Source organism: Ascidiella aspersa, chromosome 6 (assembly GCF_963924565.1).
Source record: "Ascidiella aspersa chromosome 6, kaAscAspe10.2, whole genome shotgun sequence".
Taxonomy (NCBI): domain Eukaryota; kingdom Metazoa; phylum Chordata; class Ascidiacea; order Phlebobranchia; family Ascidiidae; genus Ascidiella; species Ascidiella aspersa.
Genome location: NC_139452.1, coordinates 8,041,852 through 8,061,891, shown reverse-complemented (window position 1 = coordinate 8,061,891; position 20,040 = coordinate 8,041,852). Strand labels below are relative to the sequence as shown.

At 35.2% G+C, this 20,040-nt stretch overlaps 2 protein-coding genes across 2 annotated transcripts in view; one reads left to right on the top strand and one right to left on the bottom strand.

Annotated features, from left to right (window-relative positions):
* The window catches only part of LOC146139476 (uncharacterized), a 43,438-nt gene that overhangs the window by 14,086 nt on the left and 9,312 nt on the right, over positions 1 to 20,040 (bottom strand). The window contains exons 3-12 of the mRNA XM_083392462.1: positions 17,228 to 17,387; positions 16,019 to 16,140; positions 14,172 to 14,336; positions 13,688 to 13,885; positions 13,221 to 13,330; positions 12,811 to 12,918; positions 12,581 to 12,751; positions 12,324 to 12,434; positions 12,089 to 12,227; positions 11,691 to 11,771 (exon numbers count right to left, since the gene is read on the bottom strand). Coding sequence (XP_083248588.1) covers positions 11,691 to 11,771; positions 12,089 to 12,227; positions 12,324 to 12,434; positions 12,581 to 12,751; positions 12,811 to 12,918; positions 13,221 to 13,330; positions 13,688 to 13,885; positions 14,172 to 14,336; positions 16,019 to 16,140; positions 17,228 to 17,387 — 1,365 coding nt within the window. The remainder of the gene's footprint in view (positions 1 to 11,690; positions 11,772 to 12,088; positions 12,228 to 12,323; positions 12,435 to 12,580; positions 12,752 to 12,810; positions 12,919 to 13,220; positions 13,331 to 13,687; positions 13,886 to 14,171; positions 14,337 to 16,018; positions 16,141 to 17,227; positions 17,388 to 20,040) is intronic.
* LOC146139479 (uncharacterized) lies at positions 1,856 to 6,975 on the top strand. Its single transcript, XM_083391521.1, has 5 exons — positions 1,856 to 1,916; positions 2,298 to 2,477; positions 3,322 to 3,481; positions 4,545 to 4,666; positions 6,395 to 6,975. The coding sequence occupies exons 1-5, from the start codon at positions 1,856 to 1,858 to the stop codon at positions 6,493 to 6,495; spliced, it is 624 nt and encodes a 207-aa protein (XP_083247647.1). The 3' UTR covers positions 6,496 to 6,975.

Here is a 20,040-nt window from a genome sequence, read left to right as displayed (position 1 = left end):
CCAACCCTAAATATCACTAAGGTGTATCTCTTGAGAGTATAATAATACCCATTCAGGGGCCAACTTTCAGGATGTTTGCCACTAAAACTAACTGATAATGTATGGCTATGGCCATGTTGTGTGTGTATAGCGACGTCAAAGGCATTTTTTAGCCCGCAAATAAACTGGTGTAATAGATATTAGACTATCTGCTTGCGATCTCTATGCGATTACGGCGAGTACGGTTTTAAATTTGTAGTTTGCCACAACGCCAATAATACGCCATTGTATATATTTTCGCAGAATCACGATTTTCGCTCTTGATTAGTTCCGCTATTTCAGTTCAGGAAAGCGCGCACGGCCTACTATTAAATTCTCCCCTCTTATCATTCAATATACTTTTAGGATGGAAAGGGATAAATTTTGACTGCCGTTTGTAAAACTCTAAAAACGCACTCAATTGATAAAAAAATAAAAATAAACTATCGATACGGTCATGAGTAGCGCAGTTGTTTCCATGCTCACCACCTACAGAAGCGACGTTTAAAATGCATGTGTATTTAAGGCGCAAACTATACTCGAGCAGTAATGCTGTACCTTATGCTTAAAAGCAATAAAAAAAGGCTTGCTTCAATTTTATCTTATTTAAAAAAAACATTTTGGGAAGACCGTGAATACGTAAACTTAATGCTAATACGGTCGCGGCGAATCGGTTGTTTTTACCTTCTTAATTCAACGCCGTGTTTCTTGCGACATTAACGATCCGCGTGAAACAGTTCAACTTAATCAACATGCATTTTATGTCGCAATTATAGCAATACTTTTTAAACACAAGGTGCCGAAAAACGTCCAGAAGCAGCAGAATAACACTCGCCCCGATAGCATCACCTGAAAGCACCGTAAAGATAGAGAAAAATGTGACATGTATACTCTCAACTTACGCTAGTCTATATGGGCAATAAAATACGGCGCACCCAGACGTGTTATTTAACAAAGTCAAATTTTAAATTAAACAGCCTATATTTATTGCCTACCTGCGGAGTATATTCTTTCGTTAATGGCATTACCAACGGATCAGTAGGATTACCAATTTCAGAGCTATCTGTTAAGCATAAAGTATCATAGACATGGGCTGTTATAAGAGTACCATTTGAACTAATATCTGGAAATTGAGTTGTATCTGGCGATGTAGTGACAAGGAGGATACAGAATCCCTTAACATCTGTAGATTAACTTGCATCCTCGCAATTATGCGCTTGGGTCTAAAGTTGAACATATAGAACCACCAAAATTATATTAGGAATGATGATGCCTACAGGTAGCACTTGAAGTTTCTCGTTGTGAATGATCTCTAACATCGATTGCAAAACCATCGGCATAAGTATGTCTCAGAAAAGTGTAAATATAAATTGTGAAATAGTCCGAACAGCTATGGCGTAACTCATTAGCCTAATGTTCCACAGGGTTGCTTGTTTTAGACGCTCCACTATCACTATGAAGTGACTTTGACGTCATCTCTAAAAATTTCATGCGTTTGGTGTTTTTTTTTTGCGGGCGAACATGGTCACATTTTCCTTTTTAAAACACTCGAGATAGCAAGCCTGACAATGACGAGTATAGATACTATTGTTCCAAAAAGTTGTCTGGCAGATTGAAACGCCTACAAGGTAACCTCAGCTATTTCCGTATCACATGGTGGCCCTTTAAGATTACAATATTAATCATACAGTGACGTCAGCGTGAAAGGTAAAATGTAGAGTTGAGCTTCTTACTCTACTGATTGTACATATTATGGCTTCACTGCAACTGATAACTGCTGCCGTGGTATACTACTGAAGCCATTTACCAGTTCGACGTTTATCTGTTTTAAGGAAAAATGAAATTTGTTATTGGCTTTGTGGCAGTGCTTTGTTTATCATCATTTTGCGAAGTTACAGGTTAGTAAAAATAGAATAAGATGTATTATTGAAATAAAGAGGTCTTAAGCGATACCCTTACAACACATTGTATTTTCGATACAATCAAAGAGTATATGCTAGATTAGGAATTGGATATTTTGTTACAGAAAATGTTTCTAAACAAAAAAAAAGTTATTTGTTAAATATGCCATTTTTTATTCTTATTTAGTCGATTTTTTTTCTGACATTTTTTTAAGAGACTATAGACTGGCAAATGAGCGTGCACTGTGCAGCCAATATTAAATAAAAGGGTTAATCGATTATTCCCTATAATTTAAACAGATGGTACTGATCATGTTGACAATTAATTTACCAACCACCAAATTACACCTATGCCCTAAATGTGAAATATCTATACAGCATGCAACACTACATTGTTCAATATTGGGACCACGATTTACACCTTATCCAATACACTCGTGGACGCGAACACGGCTGATAATGAATGTAAGTCGTTGGGCGGGCAGCTTGCTGTTGTCAAAGATGAAGCTGTCATTAACAGGTTCTACCAGGAGATATTACACAAACACAATCAACCAGGTAAGATTCACTAGCAAATTCTCTGTGACAAATGGTGATATCTGATGAGTGGTGACCCAACACTATACTGTTGCAGTGCAAAATCCTGTAGAGCAGCGATTGCTAAACTAGGCTATAACAAGGCCACAAGAAATAGAATAGTGTCGTAAAGAAAACTCTGTAAGTATTTGATTAACTCGAACTTTCCTAACCAGAAATCAAATGTTATTCCTAAATGTTGCAAAAGTTGTTTTTATTTCAACAGCTATACGAACAATAAGAAGTAAGGTACCTCGTTTGGTAGTATTAAATTTCTGGTTTTAACTATATATGTCGTACAAAACGTCCAACTTGACGAAAAATAACCGCCGTAGAGCAGTTTAGTGACAAAACTAATTTTGTCAGCCGGCGATAAACTGCCCTAATTAAGATAAAATAGTTTGAATGTTGACTGATTAAATTATACAGAACGACAATTTGATAAAACTTCTTACATTTTTTGGTTAAAGTTTTTTTTAGTTTTTACCGTTTAAGAAAATCATAGATCAATTCGATTACCAATACGCCTATCTGAATACATATTTTGTTATTTATTAAATGAAGAACTAATAAATGTTTGAAACGCTAGAAAATTAAAAATTAGGAAAATTATTCTGGCAATTTTCATACAGCGGACCATCCAATGGCTTTTATTATTTTGCTACCAACCATCCAGTCTTTCCTTAATTTAGTTCATGCCTATCGAAACCTAAAAATGGTTTAAAAAATTGCATATTTATACTTGAAAACTGCAGAACAAGTTATCCTGCTGATATATGACCTGATCATACAGAAATCTAACAATTAAAATATTTTTTCCTTTAAGATCTACAAAGAGTTTACATCTTCTACGACCATCTTCCTGATATAAGCACACCTCCCCAACAGAGAATAGTTTACAAATTCTCGACCGATTCAGCGATAACTGGCAATTGGAAGAGTGCGAAAAAACTTGGGCAACTTTGGTATTTGGACATGTACAAAACGTAAGTTTAACCTAATTTAAACGAGGCTGCGGAGTCGGTTAAAGATAATCATAGCTCGACTTCGGCCAAATGTGTGGTTACATAAAGTCCAAGTCCGGCTACGACTCTATCAGCATACTCATAGTGTAATTTTACCCATACAACCATAATGTATGGTTGTAAAATATTCCATCATATGCTTTTACACTTTTATCATTTACAGTTTTCTGCCTTATCTGTTTCGAAATTTGGTATGGCGCATGCACATGTCGGACTCGGGTCTCGGGCAGTCTTACTCGGGTCCAGATTCCGTTGTCGACTGTGCGGCCAGTAAACACGCAATGAACACGCTAATACCAGAATTACATAATTCAAAACGCCGAAATTCCTAACGCAAGCATATACTAGAAAATTTGCGTTAGCAAGCATTATATATCGACGTGAGAAAAAAACAGCATCAGCTTCGAATAAACAACGTAGGTTGTGTGTGCATATTTTTAAAACCATAACTTTACATTACATTTTATCTGTGTTATTGTTTAGTAAGACGTAAAGGGCTAACAGCATTAGAAATGTCGGTTATCTGCGCGCCGAATATGCCGAATATCAGTGTTGTAAACAAGTCATTTTGAAATGACTTAAGTCTAAGTCAAGTCATATGTAAAATAACTTAAGTCCAAGTCAAGTCTTTTTGAATAAATAACAAGTCGAGTCCCAGTCAAGTCATAGTTAATGCTAGTCAATACCAAGTCAAGTCTTCGTCATAAAAGTTACACGCTAAGCTATTAAAATTGGGTGAACTACCCATTACTAAAAATACCAAAAAGGCAAATAGATAGAGTAAGTTGCTTTATGTGCAAAAATTAATATAACTAACCTAATTTTACGAAAAAAATGCTTAAATAAAACACTTAATTTCAAAAAGTCATTTATCCAAAAGATTTTAGATAATTCAAGTCTTTTTGAAAAACAGTGACTTAAGTCATTACAAAACTGCCAACTATCCACACTTATTGTGTTTTCGCAATATGTTCTGTAACCAAACCTTTCTGAAATTCTACTTCTGTTTGTAACTCAATTGCAGAAAAGGGACTCAGAGAGAAGCCGTTTACTTTTGCCAATATAAACATCAAAGGTGTAGAGTGGTGACGCCAGGAGAGTCATCGGACAAAGGACAAATTACAAACAGTTGTCCAATTACCGAAGGTAAGTATAGCAGCAAAAACAATCTTGGAGTTTTAAAAGCTTGTAATATAGCGCCGATGTTCACTTGCAATTATCCTCTACATAACAAACAAACTGCTTCCAAACGATAAAACGAGATAAATCGTTCAAGTTTATAATAGAAAACTCATGTTCAAGTTGACGATTTGTCTCACCATGGCCCGTATAGTCGCTCACGATCAGTCATTCATTTTTCCAATTAAATGGCTTTTAATCACTGTAACGTTAAATTATACCTCACGGCACTATTAACGCTCTAAAAAAATATAATTTCTGTACACTAATTAATCGATATGGTATTTAACTATAATTAATATGGTTTTACTGTTATTAAATCAAAATAAGAAACAAACCACAAAGACTCAAATAAAACGTGACTCTACAAATTTATGGCGGGTAATGTGACAGCCATTGAATCACCATTAACACGAAAATATTTCGGGAACGCCAAATGTACTGCTAGTGATACAACAGTTGTGATACGAAAATCGGTCGCATATAATGCCTGGTTTCTTTACCTGCCTTTCACAGGAATAAAATCGTTCACGCCCTTGTAAAAGAACAACTGCTAACAACGCAGTTTTGTAGCTATTGTGTTTTTATTTGTAGTACTCAGGTCATCGATTTTGTTCTATGAAAATTCAAATTCTTAAAAATGAAAGTTGAACAATCTGTATAAGGTGTGGTCTATTTTGTGATTGACACAAAACGAAGAATGTTTATTAAAATAAAATTGTAATGCGTATTGTTAAAAATTGTACAAACCAAACTCCCTACGGCGGGGTCGACAACCTTTTTTGCACTTCGGACCGGTTATAAATCTGAAATTTTGTCGCGGACCGGCCTTTAAAATAAACAACTGTTCAGTAAAGGAAATTTATTACAATTTTTTTCAATGCAAACTTTAAGCTTGTTTTGCCGCAACATGATGCTCGTATCTAGGAATTATTAAAGTTAATGAAACCCGCATGCGGCCTTTTTTCGGACCGTCAAGCAATTAAACTCTAGACGCGGCTCATTTTCATCATTTTGGCTTTTTTCCATCATTTTGTATATTTGCTAAAGCTAATTAAACTACATATGTATTTCGTAACCTTTTCTGCTTAAATTTCAAAATAATAAATCCTTTCATTATGTGACATTGTTTATAAACATTGTTTGCATGAATTTATTGTAGCCTATTTCACTTGAACATCAAAAAACATGATATTTTAGCCCATTTTTCGATATATTGTACGTCACGAGGAGATTTTGTAATAAAAATATACATTTTTGGATGTTGTGAACGTGCTATGCAACTCATATGGCCACAGCACACTGGTTATTTTGAACCTCACGCGAGCTTGATACTAATGTTATTTTTCATCATACCAATCAACCATGGAGTATATTTAAACGAAAGTTAATATATTCGGAATATAAAAATACAGTTAATTGTTATTGACTTTTGTCCGGCTTTTTACGTACAGTTCGGGTTTAAATCAAAATTTAATCTGGCAACCCTGCTACGGACCGGTAACGAACTCCTCGCGGACCGGCATCCGTCCGCGGACCGGCAGTTGCCGACCACTGCCCAACGGTATATCTATTTTTTCGCCTATTTGCAATAAAATTGCCATGAAGAAGATTACCCGAATAGGTGGTCGAAACGTTGGTACTTAAAATTTTGCCGGAAGAACAATTGGAAAAACAATTTTCTTGTTTTTGCAGGATGGTTAAACGACTTTTACCTATATTCACGGAAATTTCCGGCTGCGGGATACGAATCAATTTATAACTTCATCAGAAACATTTATCCAATATCTAGCTAGTTGACTGATGTGGATAACTTATTTCTTGGATTTGATACCTTTAAGAAAACATTCTATTTGCCAGGTTTTCTATTATTTATTTAAGTTTTATTACTACAGACTAATAAATTCAGTCTTCAACAGAACTTTTGTAGCTGACAGAAAAGTAACAGTTCAGTAATATTTAAGCCGCCGATATTAATGCATTTTAGAGAAACCGGTTTTGTCTTCATTAAGTATTTTGACGTATTTTAGTTACAGATTTATTCGTCTATTTACATGTTATTACCTGGACACTAGTTTAGGTAACGATAATTGTGATTATTGCAGTAAATTATTTGCTTAACACATTATTCTATTTAAGCAGTAACACAATTTCTGATGTTTTTGAATTTCATCCCTATTTATTGACCCAGAAATGCCTAACAAATGAGTAAGTTATTTGATAAGAATATATGCTTGTGGTAATAGTGAGAAGTGTATTTGTGGGAGCTCGTTACAACTCAGTCACCAAGCAGTGGAATTGGAGCGATGGAACGAGCGCAAACTTTATCACAACACCTACAACATGCAAACAGAAAGCATTATCGTATGGAATGAAAGACATGGAAGTTAGAAACTGTTCGGGGCAACTCGCCTACTATTCCTGTGAAGTGAGGCCAAAGCGTAAGTTTATGCTATCGCTGTTCGTAACTAAATTCACTACTATGTACATACGGGCCGGGCGGATCCAGGGTGGGGGCACGCGGCCATGTTCCCCTTAATCTCCATTTTTACTATTCGAATTGATAACATCTTTGTAATGTAGCTTTTGTATTGAAACTAATACCTCTCCAACCTAATCCTAAACCAAAACAAACGAAATGTTTGATGCTCTTAATGTTATTTCTTTATAACATTTATTTAAATGTGACGTTATGACGTCATCGTTAGACGTAGTGTTTTGACGTAATTTCTAAAAACAATTAAGCTCTACGGCACTTGACAGCTTTCATTCTTATACTAAAATTGTACTATAGTAACAACTTGGATCGCAATGGAGAATTGTAACTCTACAATGATCCATCTAAACTGGTCGAACGACATTTACAAATTAGCCGAGAACGCGGGATATGGTTATCACATCAAGGTAATACGTTGTAAAAATGTCTATATTTTATTGCAAAAAGGCAATGGCTAAATAACAAAAAAGATACATAAATCACCTATGCAATTCTTCCAGAGAAGAATATTTAAGTAACATATGGTTAATTGGTTATATGTCTCAAGTATAGTGTTTTCAAAGGTGTTTTAAGAAACTGAAGTTGGTCTCTTAAAAGCAAATAATAGAAAAATCGAGACAGGTTATTTAAACTCAAAGTCTCTATTGCACCCATTGAGCACTTGGATATACCGAAAAAAATTGACATACACGTTTTATTCTTCAGATAAACGTTTTGACCACAACATTAACGACCACAACATAATGGTTAAAATATTTACCGGAACAGTTTCAAGTTTCACGGTTGTCGGGTTGAAGAAACGTACCGTGTATGATATACAGGTGATTGCAGCTCAACTCACGTGTTTTGATTTTGTTTTAACTGTTATTTATTTCGTTAGATCAACGCTTCAATCACTGGTTGTAGCTCGTATAACGTTGTTTTAAATAGCAAAGTGACAACAGGATATGGGAAACCTGATCCAGTCAATGACGCCTACGTCAAGTCACCGCAGCCCTGTGTTGTGGCTTTTAATAAATCATCAACCAACAGCAATATCGTCGCATATGAGGTATTCGTTTTCTTACATGGCATAGTTTTCGTTCATTGGTGTAATCATTGGACCCCAAATAATTTTGATGTCCCTTTTAGAATATTAGATGAACAAAAACTGATATGCTATAGAACCAACGGCAAACTTTACTGTTTTATTAATAGATTACAGCAAACAGTGCGAAACACGAGAGCGTTCACAATTTTTTGGCCAATGCTGATAGATTCCGCGTCGATATCAATAATTATCCAAGTGGAGAAAACATAAGCTTTACGGTAAGCATATTGAATAAAACAAATGATTAAAATGATTATATTAATGTTAAAAAATATAATAAAATATCAAATGTTCACATTTGACATGCTTAACAGATCAAGGCATTCTCTTGCGAGGGCGGCAGTCACATAATGAAAGTCAGCGGTTTTTGTTTTACGCCTGTCAATACAACCACCACGGCCACTGGCGTTAGTTCGACTGAAAGTGCAATTGGCAAGCTCAGCAATAACACCGGTAGTAAACTTAAGAAATCAGGGTTTGGGGGAAACATTACAATAGCGTCTATATTACACCTTTTCCTAAATGTACATTAAGACGAATTATGAAATTTCACTAAATGAAATAAAAGAAAATTACAATTACACAACGACCGAACTTATAACGTTATGAGCTGATTAAATTGCATTCACAAAAATAAGTTAGTTCGGTTACATTATAATCGGTTACCACTGCTCGGTGGGTCAGATTCTTATAAACTATAAACATCTGCACCTAAAATCTTAGAACCAGTGTTGTCTTACTTAGTTTTCAACGTAACGGTTTGATTTTAGATCTTGGATTAATCTTTGGCATCATCTCCACTTCGATTTTAATCCTATTGGTTAGTGTTTTAGTCGGACAGAAAATACGGTGGGTAACAGTAATTAAACACGTGAACATTTCGTGAGCTGCAAAAATGTTTTTGATTAAATTTCATGCTTGGATTCATGAACGAAATACCGACCAACAAAGACCAGAAAACAATCAACCAACGTCTGGCATTGGTAATGATTTCAGCTTGGTTAAAATATCTTACGTTATGCTTAATTCCTCTATGCTTTTTTTAGCAGCCGTTAATATATGACGTAAAACAACTAGATCATAAAGCAGTGTTTTCTTAACATTTAAATCGCCAATCGGTTTGGGTCGGTAGCTGACTGGAGTATTTCACCTGGTTAGATTTATTGACATTCGTTCTGAGCAAGATTTCTCTGAAATTGCAACAATTGCGACATCGCTCATAATGAATAAATTTGAAGTTATTATTAATAATCTCTTATTTGAGCTTTGTTTGCGTTAAGCTTAAAATTAGTTCGGTGAAGAAAATTAGGTTGCCAAAACTTTGCTGTTATTACTATTTGGGTAGTCGCCAAATAAGGTTAAGAAACACTGTTATAAAGCAATTAATTTAACAAACGTCCTTTTAGCTAAGGTTGTACAACCAGGTTGTAAAAATTTTAGTGTTGAGTGTAAAAGAAATTGCGTAACATAGATAAAGTTAAATTTATGTAAGAAATGCAAAAAAATAATTCTGGGGTTAAGCTTTGTACCACCACCGGATTCGCTGTAACTTCGTTTAAGGTCAGCCTTATGTTTTTTAGCAATTCAAACTTTCCAGAAACAAGACGACGGATCTTACATGCTTCCCCAAGGTAATGCATAGATAAATTTCTACAAGGCTACAACAAACTTACATTATAATTTCATTTCATCTTATTTGACACAATCAATCAACACACTGTTCAACTGAATATACTTTGCCTTTTCAACAAAAATCCTACTGGCGAAACTCGTAATTTCATTTCAATGAATACGTTTAAACTCCAAACCAACAGCAACTCATCCAACCGAAGTAAACAAACGGCTTAACCGTCGTTCAACCTTGATTTCAAAAGTTGAATAAAAAACATTGACAAGCCTTTTTGGGATTTCAAACCATTTTCTGTAACCAGGATAATTAGTACAGCACAGGGGTTCTTAAACTTTTTTACCGCGGACCCCTAAAATTTACTTTCATCTCGCGTGGACCACTGTAGGCAAAAACAAAAATTAAAAAAATGACGTCATAAATTGACGTCACAGTACAAATAGACTTCATAAATTTGCTGATTTTGGTCCAAAATCGTAAAAGTGAAATGGAGTCCAAATACATTCAGTGCAAAACCGTTTTATTTTAACTAAATTGATTTCTTTAATAAATTGATTACTTCTTAAATAAACACTAATATTTCAATTAGACCTTTGTGGACCCCCTAAAACTAGTTCACGAACCCACAAGGGGTCCATGGACCCCAGTTTAAGAACCCCTGGTATAGCATGATAGCCTGCCCTAGTCGATACCTATTAGCGCACCAGGTTTTCTATCCTAGTAGAAATTCAATCTTGATATTTCACGTTTTAACTGAAATATGCAGTAAATTTAAATGGCCTTTCAATTGCCTTATATACATATTATAACAGCGATCTGAAATACATTTTTAATGCTAGTTAACGTCTAATATATATATATATATATAGTTATTTATAAAACGTGTTGCTTTCTGAGGCTTGCAGACTTTATGCCCACCTGCTTTAAACGAGCAACACTTGCCTTAACTGGTTTATAATTTATAAAATGTTGACAAATAGTTCTGCCACCATAGCACTTATAAACGTGGGACAAAGTACAGGTGTTTCTAAATTTTGTGACTTAATTGTTACGACGTAAAGTATAGTGTTGTGACAAGAACCTGTTAATATAAAAGTGACCCCATTGTAACGTGGATTTTGTATAAAAATGTTTTGCTTTGGTCTATGCCAGTGGTTCTCAACCTTTTATGCTTCGTGGCCCCCTTTGAAAGGCTCTCGACCCTCTTATGAAAATACCAAGAATTGTGTTTAACATATTTTACTTGTTTCACTTCTTCACTAATAACAAATACAGCCATTAATAAAAGAACAAAAGCGCTTAATTTTAAAAATTGTATAATTAAGTCATTTCAATTTAAATTAGCTTATACAGTCATTACAAATCTTGTTCTTCGACGCCGCCAAGGTATTTTTTATGTTAGGCTCTGTTTTGTACTAGGCCGATCGATGTTACTACAATCGTCGAGATGATTTCTCGATTTTCGTTTTACTAATGGGTTACTATTAGCCTACTTGACAAATAAGCTGTGCATGAACCGCTGAATGTTGGCCTAAAAAATGGCCTTGAATATTTGAACAACCCTTAAGACGTTTTACGATGGAATGTTTCTTTTGCAACTGAACGCCCTTAATTGCTAAAACCGTTGCACCTGACATTGTACACTTGTTGCTCGCCTAACTGCCTTTGTCGGACACTCATGTAATATTTAGCCGCCTAAAAAACGCTGACGCCGCACTGCATGGCTATACATATGAAGCAGAAAAGTAATTGTTTTGCCTCTGAATTACTGTTACCCACCGTATTTTCAGTCCGACTAAAACACTAACCATTAGGATTAAAATCGAAGTGGAGATGATGCCAAAGATTAATCCAAGATCTAAAATCAAACCGTTACGTTGAAAACTAAGTAAGACAACACTGGTTCTAAGATTTTAGGTGCAGGTGTTTATAGTTTATAAGAATCTGACCCACCGAGCATTGGTAACCGATTATAATGTAACCGAACTAACTTATTTTTGTGAATGCAATTTAATCAGCTCATAACGTTATAAGTTCGGTCGTTGTGTAATTGTAATTTTCTTTTATTTCATTTAGTGAAATGTCATAATTCGTCTTAATGTACATTTAGGAAAAGGTGTAATATAGACGCTATTGTAATGTTTCCCCCAAACCCTGATTTCTTAAGTTTACTACCGGTGTTATTGCTGAGCTTGCCAATTGCACTTTCAGTCGAACTAACGCCAGTGGCCGTGGTGGTTGTATTGACAGGCGTAAAACAAAAACCGCTGACTTTCATTGTGTAACTGCCGCCCTCGCAAGAGAATGCCTTGATCTGTTAAACATGTCAAATTCGAATATTTGATATTTTATTATATTTTTTAACATTAATATAATCATTTTAATCATTTGTTTTATTCAATATACTTACCGTAAGGCTTATGTTTTCTCCACTTGGATAATTATTGATATCGACGCGGAATCTATCAGCATTGGCCAAAAAATTGTGAACGCTCTCATGTTTCGCACTGTTTGCTGCAATCTGTTAATAAAACAGTAAAGTTTGCCGTTGGTTCTATAGCATATCAGTTTTTGTTCATCTAATATTCTAAAAGGGACATCAAAATTATTTGGGGTCCAATGATTACACCAATGAACGAAAACTATGCTATGTAAGAAAACGAATACCTCATATGCGACGATATTGCTGTCGGTTGATGATTTATTTAAAGCCACAACACAGGGCATTGGTGACTTGACGTAGGCGTTAGTGACTGGATCAGGTTTCCCATATCCTGTTGTCACTTTGCTATTTAAAACAACGTTATACGAGCTACAACCAGTGATTGAAGCGTTGATCTAACGAAATAAATAACAATTAAAAAAAAATCACAACTCCTGAGTTGAGCTGCAATCACCTGTATATCATACACGGTACGTTTCTTTAACCCGACAACCGTGAAACTTGAAACTGTTCCGGTAAATATTTTAACCATTATGTTGTTGTCGTTTTTCAAAACTTTTATCTGGAGAATAAAACGTGTATGTCAATTTTTTTCGGTATATCCAAGTGCTCAATGGGTGCAATAGAGACTTTGATTTTAAATAACCTGTTTCGATTTTTTTATTATATTTACTTTTAAGAGACCAACTTCAGTTCCTCAAAACACATTTAAAAACACTACCTGAGACACATAACCAATTAACCATATGTTACTTAAATGTTTTGCTCTGGAAGAATTGCATAGGTGATTTATGTATCTTTTTCGCTATTTAGCCATTGCCTTTTGCCATTTAATAAAATATAGACATTTTTACAACATCTTACCTTGATGTGATAACCATATCCTGTGTTATTGGCTAGTTTGTGAATGTCGTTCGACCAGTTTATATGGATCATTGTAGAGGTACAATTCTCCATTGCGATCCAAGTTGTTACTATAGTACAATTTTAGTATAAGAATGAAAGCTGTCAAGTGCCATAGAGCTTAATTGTTTTCATAAATTACGTCAAAACGCTACGTCTAATGGTGACGTCATAACGTTACATCTAAATAAACGTTATAAAGAAATAACATTAAGAGCATCAAACATTTTCGTTTGTTTTGGTTTAGGTTTAGGTTGGAGAGGTATTAGTTTCAATACAATAGCTACATCACAAAAATGTTATCAATTCGAATGGAAAAAATGGAGATTAAGGGGAACATGGCCGCGTGCCCCCAACCTGGATCCGCCCGGCCTGTGTGTACTTCATTGTAGTGAATTTAGTTACGAACAGCGATAGTATACACCTACGCTTTGGCCTCACTTCACAGGAATAGTAGGCGAGTTGCCCCGAACAGTTTCTATCTTCCAAGTCTTTCAATTTATACGAGAATGCTTTCTGTTTGCATGTTGTAGGTGTTGTGGTAAAGTTTGCGCTGGTTCCATCGCTCCAATTCCACTGCTTGGTGGTTGAATTGTAACGAGCTCCCACAAATACACTTCTCACTACTACCACAAGCATATATTCTTATCAAATAACTTACTCATTTGTTAGGCATTTCTGGGTCAATAAATAGGGATGAAATTCAAAAACATCAGAAATTGTGTTACTGCTTAAATAGAATAATATGTTAAGCAAATAATTTACTGCAATAGTCACAATTATCGTTACCTAAACTAGTGTCCAGGCAATAACATGTAAATAGACGAATAAATCTGTAACTAAAATACGTCAAAATACGTTAAAGAAATTTATGAGTGTGTAGTAATAAAACTTAAATAAATAATACAAAACCTGGCAAATAGAATGCTTTCTTTAAGGTAACAAATCCCAAAAATGAATTATCCACATCAGTCAACAAGCTAGATCGTGGATATAACTTTCTGAGGAAGTTATAAATTGGTTCGTATCCCGCAGCCGGTAATTTCCGTGCATATAGGTGAAAGTCGTTGTACCATTCTGCAGAAATAAGAAAATTGTTTTAAAAAAATGTTCTTCCGGCAATATGATAAATACCAACGTTTCGACCACTTATTGGAGCAATCTTCACCATGGCAATTTAATTGCAAATTGGCGAAAAAATATATATACCAGGGAAACAATTTGTTTGAATGGATGGTCGAAACGTTGGCATTTGAATGAAACTTTACCGGGAAAATAGTTTGACAATTTAATCAATACCTGACGGCAACAGGACAACGTATTCAAAACTGTTGCTTAAATTTTAGTCGTGTTTTTTATGTGTGATCACTTTGTTAAACATATTTGGTGACTTATAAATCGCTCTTCTGGTGTAAACGAAGTATAAACCGACGTTTCGGCAGCAGATACCAGCTGACCTCATCAGGGTTAATAATTAAAACGAGAGTGCGTTAGCCTGCTGCCGAAACGTCGGTTTATACTTCGTTTACACCAGAAGAGCGATTTATATTTATTGATATGTTGCCTGGTGGAGCTAACTCTATATTTGGTGACTTGTTGGTTTATTGAATAACACGCACTAGCGCACCAATCTTCATGCTTAAGTCAATTTTTTAGTGCTATAACTCTTAACTATCACAAATCGGTTGCAAAGTGTTTGGTTTGCACAATTTTAACAAGGCGCATTACACTGATATTCTGTGGCGTTTTATTTTAGTAACCATTCTTTGTTTTGTGTCAATAAAGTGTGAAATTTCGTAAAACAAAATATGACATGGACGCCAGGTCAACGACATTAGGCCATTATAAAGATCACAATTACTACAAATATCCTTTATTAGGCTTTGTCCTTTTACAAGGGCGTAAACGGTTTTATTCCTGTAAAATGCAGTAAAACAAAACCAGCATTATATGCGACCGATTTTCATTTATCAACCACTTTTTATTAGCAGCATATTTGCCGATCAAGCTATACTTCCTTGTTAATGGTGGTTTAATGGCTGTAAAATCACCCGCTATAAACTGGTAGAGCAAGACTTCCGGTAAACTTTCATTTAACCGAGTAACGTTTTATTTTAGTTTGGGCGGTTTGTTTCTTATTTAAAATAAAAACATTCTTATACCATAAATTATCTAGATTTTAGAGCAGGGGTAGGCAAATGTATTTAATCGAAGAGCCATTTGCAGAAAATTTAAGTACCACAGAGCCTCAAAATTATTCCAATACAAAAACGGTAGGCCTAAATAATATAAGTTCAGCAATAATAACAGAATTGGAATATAACAAAACGGTAATACCAAAACAACACGCACATTATTTATCAATATCGGTCTTTGTTTGATTTGCTAATCTCAGAAACCTTAGCAATGAAATTACGTTGACTTGCAACTCACTCTTCTATTTCTATTTCTTTGTCAAATTTGGCCTAAATAAAGAAATTAAAAAGAGAGAAACGTTCATAAACGGTACTCTTAGTGGCCTTAACTGCTCGCGTGCCGCAGTTTGCCCACTCTTGTTCTAGAGTATAAAAAAACACATGACAAGTTTTCGCAAATGACTGTAGGCGACTAAACTGGTCACAGTGAGACAAGTAGTCAAATTTCTCGGGAGTTTTCTATTATAAACTTAAACGATTATCTTACTTTCTCATTTACCAGAGGTTTGTTTGATATGTAGAGAATAATTACAAGTGGACATAGACGCCATATTTAAAGCTAACCTTCGGCAATCGGGCAACTGTTTGTAATTTGTCCTTTTTCCGATGATTCTCCAGGCGTCACCACTCTCCACCTTTGATGTTTATGTTGGCAAAAGTAAACGGCTTCTCTCTGAGTGCCTTGTCTGCGATTGAGTTACGAACAATGCATTATGGTTGGGCAATCTATGGTTACGTGTTGAAGCATTTGATTTTAGAAAGGTTCACACAGAATATGCATAATATAGTATCTGTGTACAAGTTTGCCTAAGTTACAGGTTGCGAAAACACAATAAGTGTGGATATTTGGCAGTATTGTAATGACTTATGTCAATAACTAAGGTAGCCGTTTTTAAAAAAATTGACTTAAATTAAGTGTTTTCGTAAATTTAGATTATTTATTTTAATTTTTGCACATAAAATAATTTTCTTGCCCTCTTGCCTCTTATGTATTTTTAGTTAAAATATTGTTCATAATCGAATTTACCCAATTTTAATAGCTTATAACGTGTAATTCTTATGACGAGGACCTGCCTTGGAATTGACTTGCTTTAATTATGACTTGGAACTTGAGTTGTTATTCATTCAAACAGACTTGACTTGGACTTACGTTATTTTACATATGACCTGACTTAGACTTAGATTATTTTACAAATGACTTGACTGGGACTTAAGTCATTTCAAAATGACATCTTTACAAGACTGATGTTTGGTATATTTGCCGCGCAACAGATAACCGACATTTCTAATGCTTTTAGCTCTTCGCGTCTTACTAAACAAAAAATAAATAAAATGTAATGTAAAGACGTAAAGTGGAGCTGTTTTTTCTCACGTTGATATCCATGGCTTGCTAACGCAAATTTTCTAGTGAATGTTGCGTAAAGAATTTTGGCGTTTTGAATTATATAATTCTGGCATTAGCGTGTTCATGGCCTGTTTACTGGTCGCAAAATGGACAGCGGAATCTGGATTCGAGTATTGCTCCGATTACGAAACAAATAAGGTTAATGATAAAATTACAATAGCAAATGGTGGAATATTTTACAACCATATTATGGTTGGATGAGTGATACACACCAAATATATGCACATTAATAGATTTCTTATAACGTGTTTACAATACAGGCTGTAGAATCGGATCCAGACTTTACGTAATCACACTTTTGGCCGTAGTCGAGCTATGGTTATTTTTAAAAGACTCCGCAGCTCTCGTTTAAATTAGGTTAAACTTACGTTTTGTACAGGTCTAAATACCAAAGTTGCCCAAGTTCCTTTGTACTCTTCCAATTGCCAGTTATCGCTGGATCCTTCGAGAATTTGTAAACTATTCTCTGTTGGGGAGGTGTGCTCCGATCAGGAAGATGATCGTAGAAGATGTAAACTCTTTGTAGATCTTAATGAAAAAAATATCTTAATTGGTATAGGTTTCTCTATGACCAGGCCCTATATCAGCAGGATTACTTGTTTTGCAGTTTTCAGGTCTAAATATGTCATTTTTGATCCAGTTTTAGGTTTCGATAGGCATGAACAAAATCACCCGATTCGATTTGTTTTCAACGCTTGTAGCGTTCGTATTAGGATAATTCGGGGCTTTGAAGCGTCTGTGTTAGAACATGTGTTAGAAATTAGACGCTTTAAGCGGACCGTATAAGAACAGGAAACAGGCGAACTGCGAATGCGCAGAGTAATCATGCATAACGAAACGTTGCCAAGCGATGCAATACTAATTAATAATAATACTTGAACCACCCTTACCCCAGCCTGGAAAGTATAACAGAACACGCGGGTGCACTGCCGAAAAAAATCGCGTGACTAGGTGCAACAAAGTTAAAAAAGGGCGCTGGTCTAGAATCCTACCACATTTTAAATCAACGAACAACATTAGGGTTAGGGGCGGCGAGAGTTAGTGTTTGGATGTGGGCCAGGTTGGAAAGTTTGGCCGTAGCACCTTCAGCCGCGGTCACAGCCGCGCATTTTATAGAAAATGTATTCAGCCGCGCAAATCTGACTCGAGCAAACGCGCAAAACTTCAGCCGCGCAAACTTCTGTATGAAACTAAATGACCTAAAAATGAGTAATACTGCTAAAATATAAATATGGACTTTAACAACCTTTACTATTTACGAGAAGTATATTAACATAATAGAAACGTTAGTATGGCTCCTGTAAAACTGACGTCACATTTATTCACTCATCACTCGTGTACGACTATAGTATATTAACGACCGAAAAAGTGTCACCTTAAATCAGACCTGCACAACTAAAATGGTACAAGGGACACAACAAGCACAAAAAAAATTGGCGGGCCGCATACTGAAGTTGCACAACATTTTTTAACGCTAGTTTATAAGACCTATATAATATAATGCATCCTATAAAATCCCCTGCGAAACTCTGAAAACGCACAGTTCTGCGTTTTGGTCACGCATCAGTGGACAACGGTCACGTGAATAGTGACGTCAAATTAGGCAATAACGAGTAATATTGCATATTAAATGCTAAACTGTCAAACTTTTTAAATATTTAGCTGCGCCCGCATACCAAACAAAAATTGCTCAGTGCTTCAAGTATTCTATGAACGCTGTAAACCTGTAAGTTTATTATAATGTCGCAACTTACAACGTTCGGTAGCCTGGTGGTTTATTTTCAGCCGCGCATTTTTTCAGCTGCAAAACATCTCCCCCGCGCAATATCCAAAGTTTCCAATCTGGGGTGTGGGTGGGTCAAGTATTTTTATATTTATTTTTAACCCTAACCAAAATAATGTGCGTTGTGGTAGGAATTTAGACCAGCACGAAAAAAGTGCATCTCTGGTCTGCTTTCAAATTTTCAGACTTCCACGTTATGATTTTCTCAGGCACTCTGTATTGCATACATTGCACTGTAAACATAATAGGGTGCACGAACGTTTTACATGTTTAGGGTGCAGTTTAGATTTTTTTCTCGGTGCACTTGCCATACTTTCCACAGTGGCCCCCACCCAAACAGTCCAGCGCCAATACTTTTATTATTGCTACAGCTAATAATGCTGTTTCTGGCTATTGACTTTCATTCCGAAGTTTTATTAGTTAAAAGACAATGTTATTTACAATGCTAGAAAATATTAGTTGTAGATAATTTACTTCATTATAATAAACTTAGTTAGCAAATAGAGGAATCAGGTGGCACTGTATAAAGACAAATTGTATTTGATTCTCGACAAGCTTTCGCACAACTGTGCTTCATCAGATCTAATTGATTCTCGACAAGCCTTCGCACAACCGTGCTTTATCAGGTCAAAATGATATACAATTTGTCTTTATACAGTGCCACCTGATTCCTCTATTTAGAATTAGACAAATACGGCCATATACAAAGATTAGTTAGCAAAATATATGCCAAGGAATATTAAATTAGATAAGAAGACCTTTGTTTTGCAACTTATTTTCTAAAATTTGGTCACCATTATAATGTAAAGTAAGTCCTAGGTAGTATACATGTTTCAAATATTATAAATTGAAGCCAATATTTTGGTGTTAAATTTAACTTTAACAATTGGCTAATTTTATGGTGCATATTGCATCTAGTTTGCATTCTGTGGCAGATGCATACCAAATATTTTTAAAGCAATTTGTGTGCACACCTCAATAAATAAATTGCACACTTCAGAAAAGGTTGGGTTGCAGTAGGATTTCAAACTTCAGTTATGTCGAAATATGTCTGCACATCTGGAAATTTGGTGATGTACGTCAGATATTTGTCCATGGTACATTCTTTGAACCATATTTTAGTGTAAATTTTAAATTTGTGGCATATAAATCTTAAGGTCCGAAAATATGTTACTTCCTTCTGTTCATGGTGGTCTGAAGGCATACAACCAAACTAATAAAAAATCATGAATATTATTAGTTGAAAAAGTGTTGTAGTGATCTCAAGTTGATAAAAAATAGGCTCTGCTGCATAAGGTTGCGAAGTTGTAGGAAATAGTGCCCGATAAATTTTAATTTCATGTGTCACTACCTTAATTGACCTTAGTTTTTAACATTTTTGCATTCTTAATTTTTCCA

What these genes read in the sequence shown, in the direction of transcription:
- LOC146139479 (XM_083391521.1), top strand. Translation starts at nt 1,856, where the DNA reads ATGAAATTTGTTATTGGCTTTGTGGCAGTGCTTTGTTTATCATCATTT. An exon ending in ATCATTTTGCGAAGTTACAG is followed by an intron (nt 1,917 to 2,297) that starts GTTAGTAAAAAT and finishes ATATCTATACAG; the next exon opens with CATGCAACACTACATTGTTC. An exon ending in ACACAAACACAATCAACCAG is followed by an intron (nt 2,478 to 3,321) that starts GTAAGATTCACT and finishes TTTTCCTTTAAG; the next exon opens with ATCTACAAAGAGTTTACATC.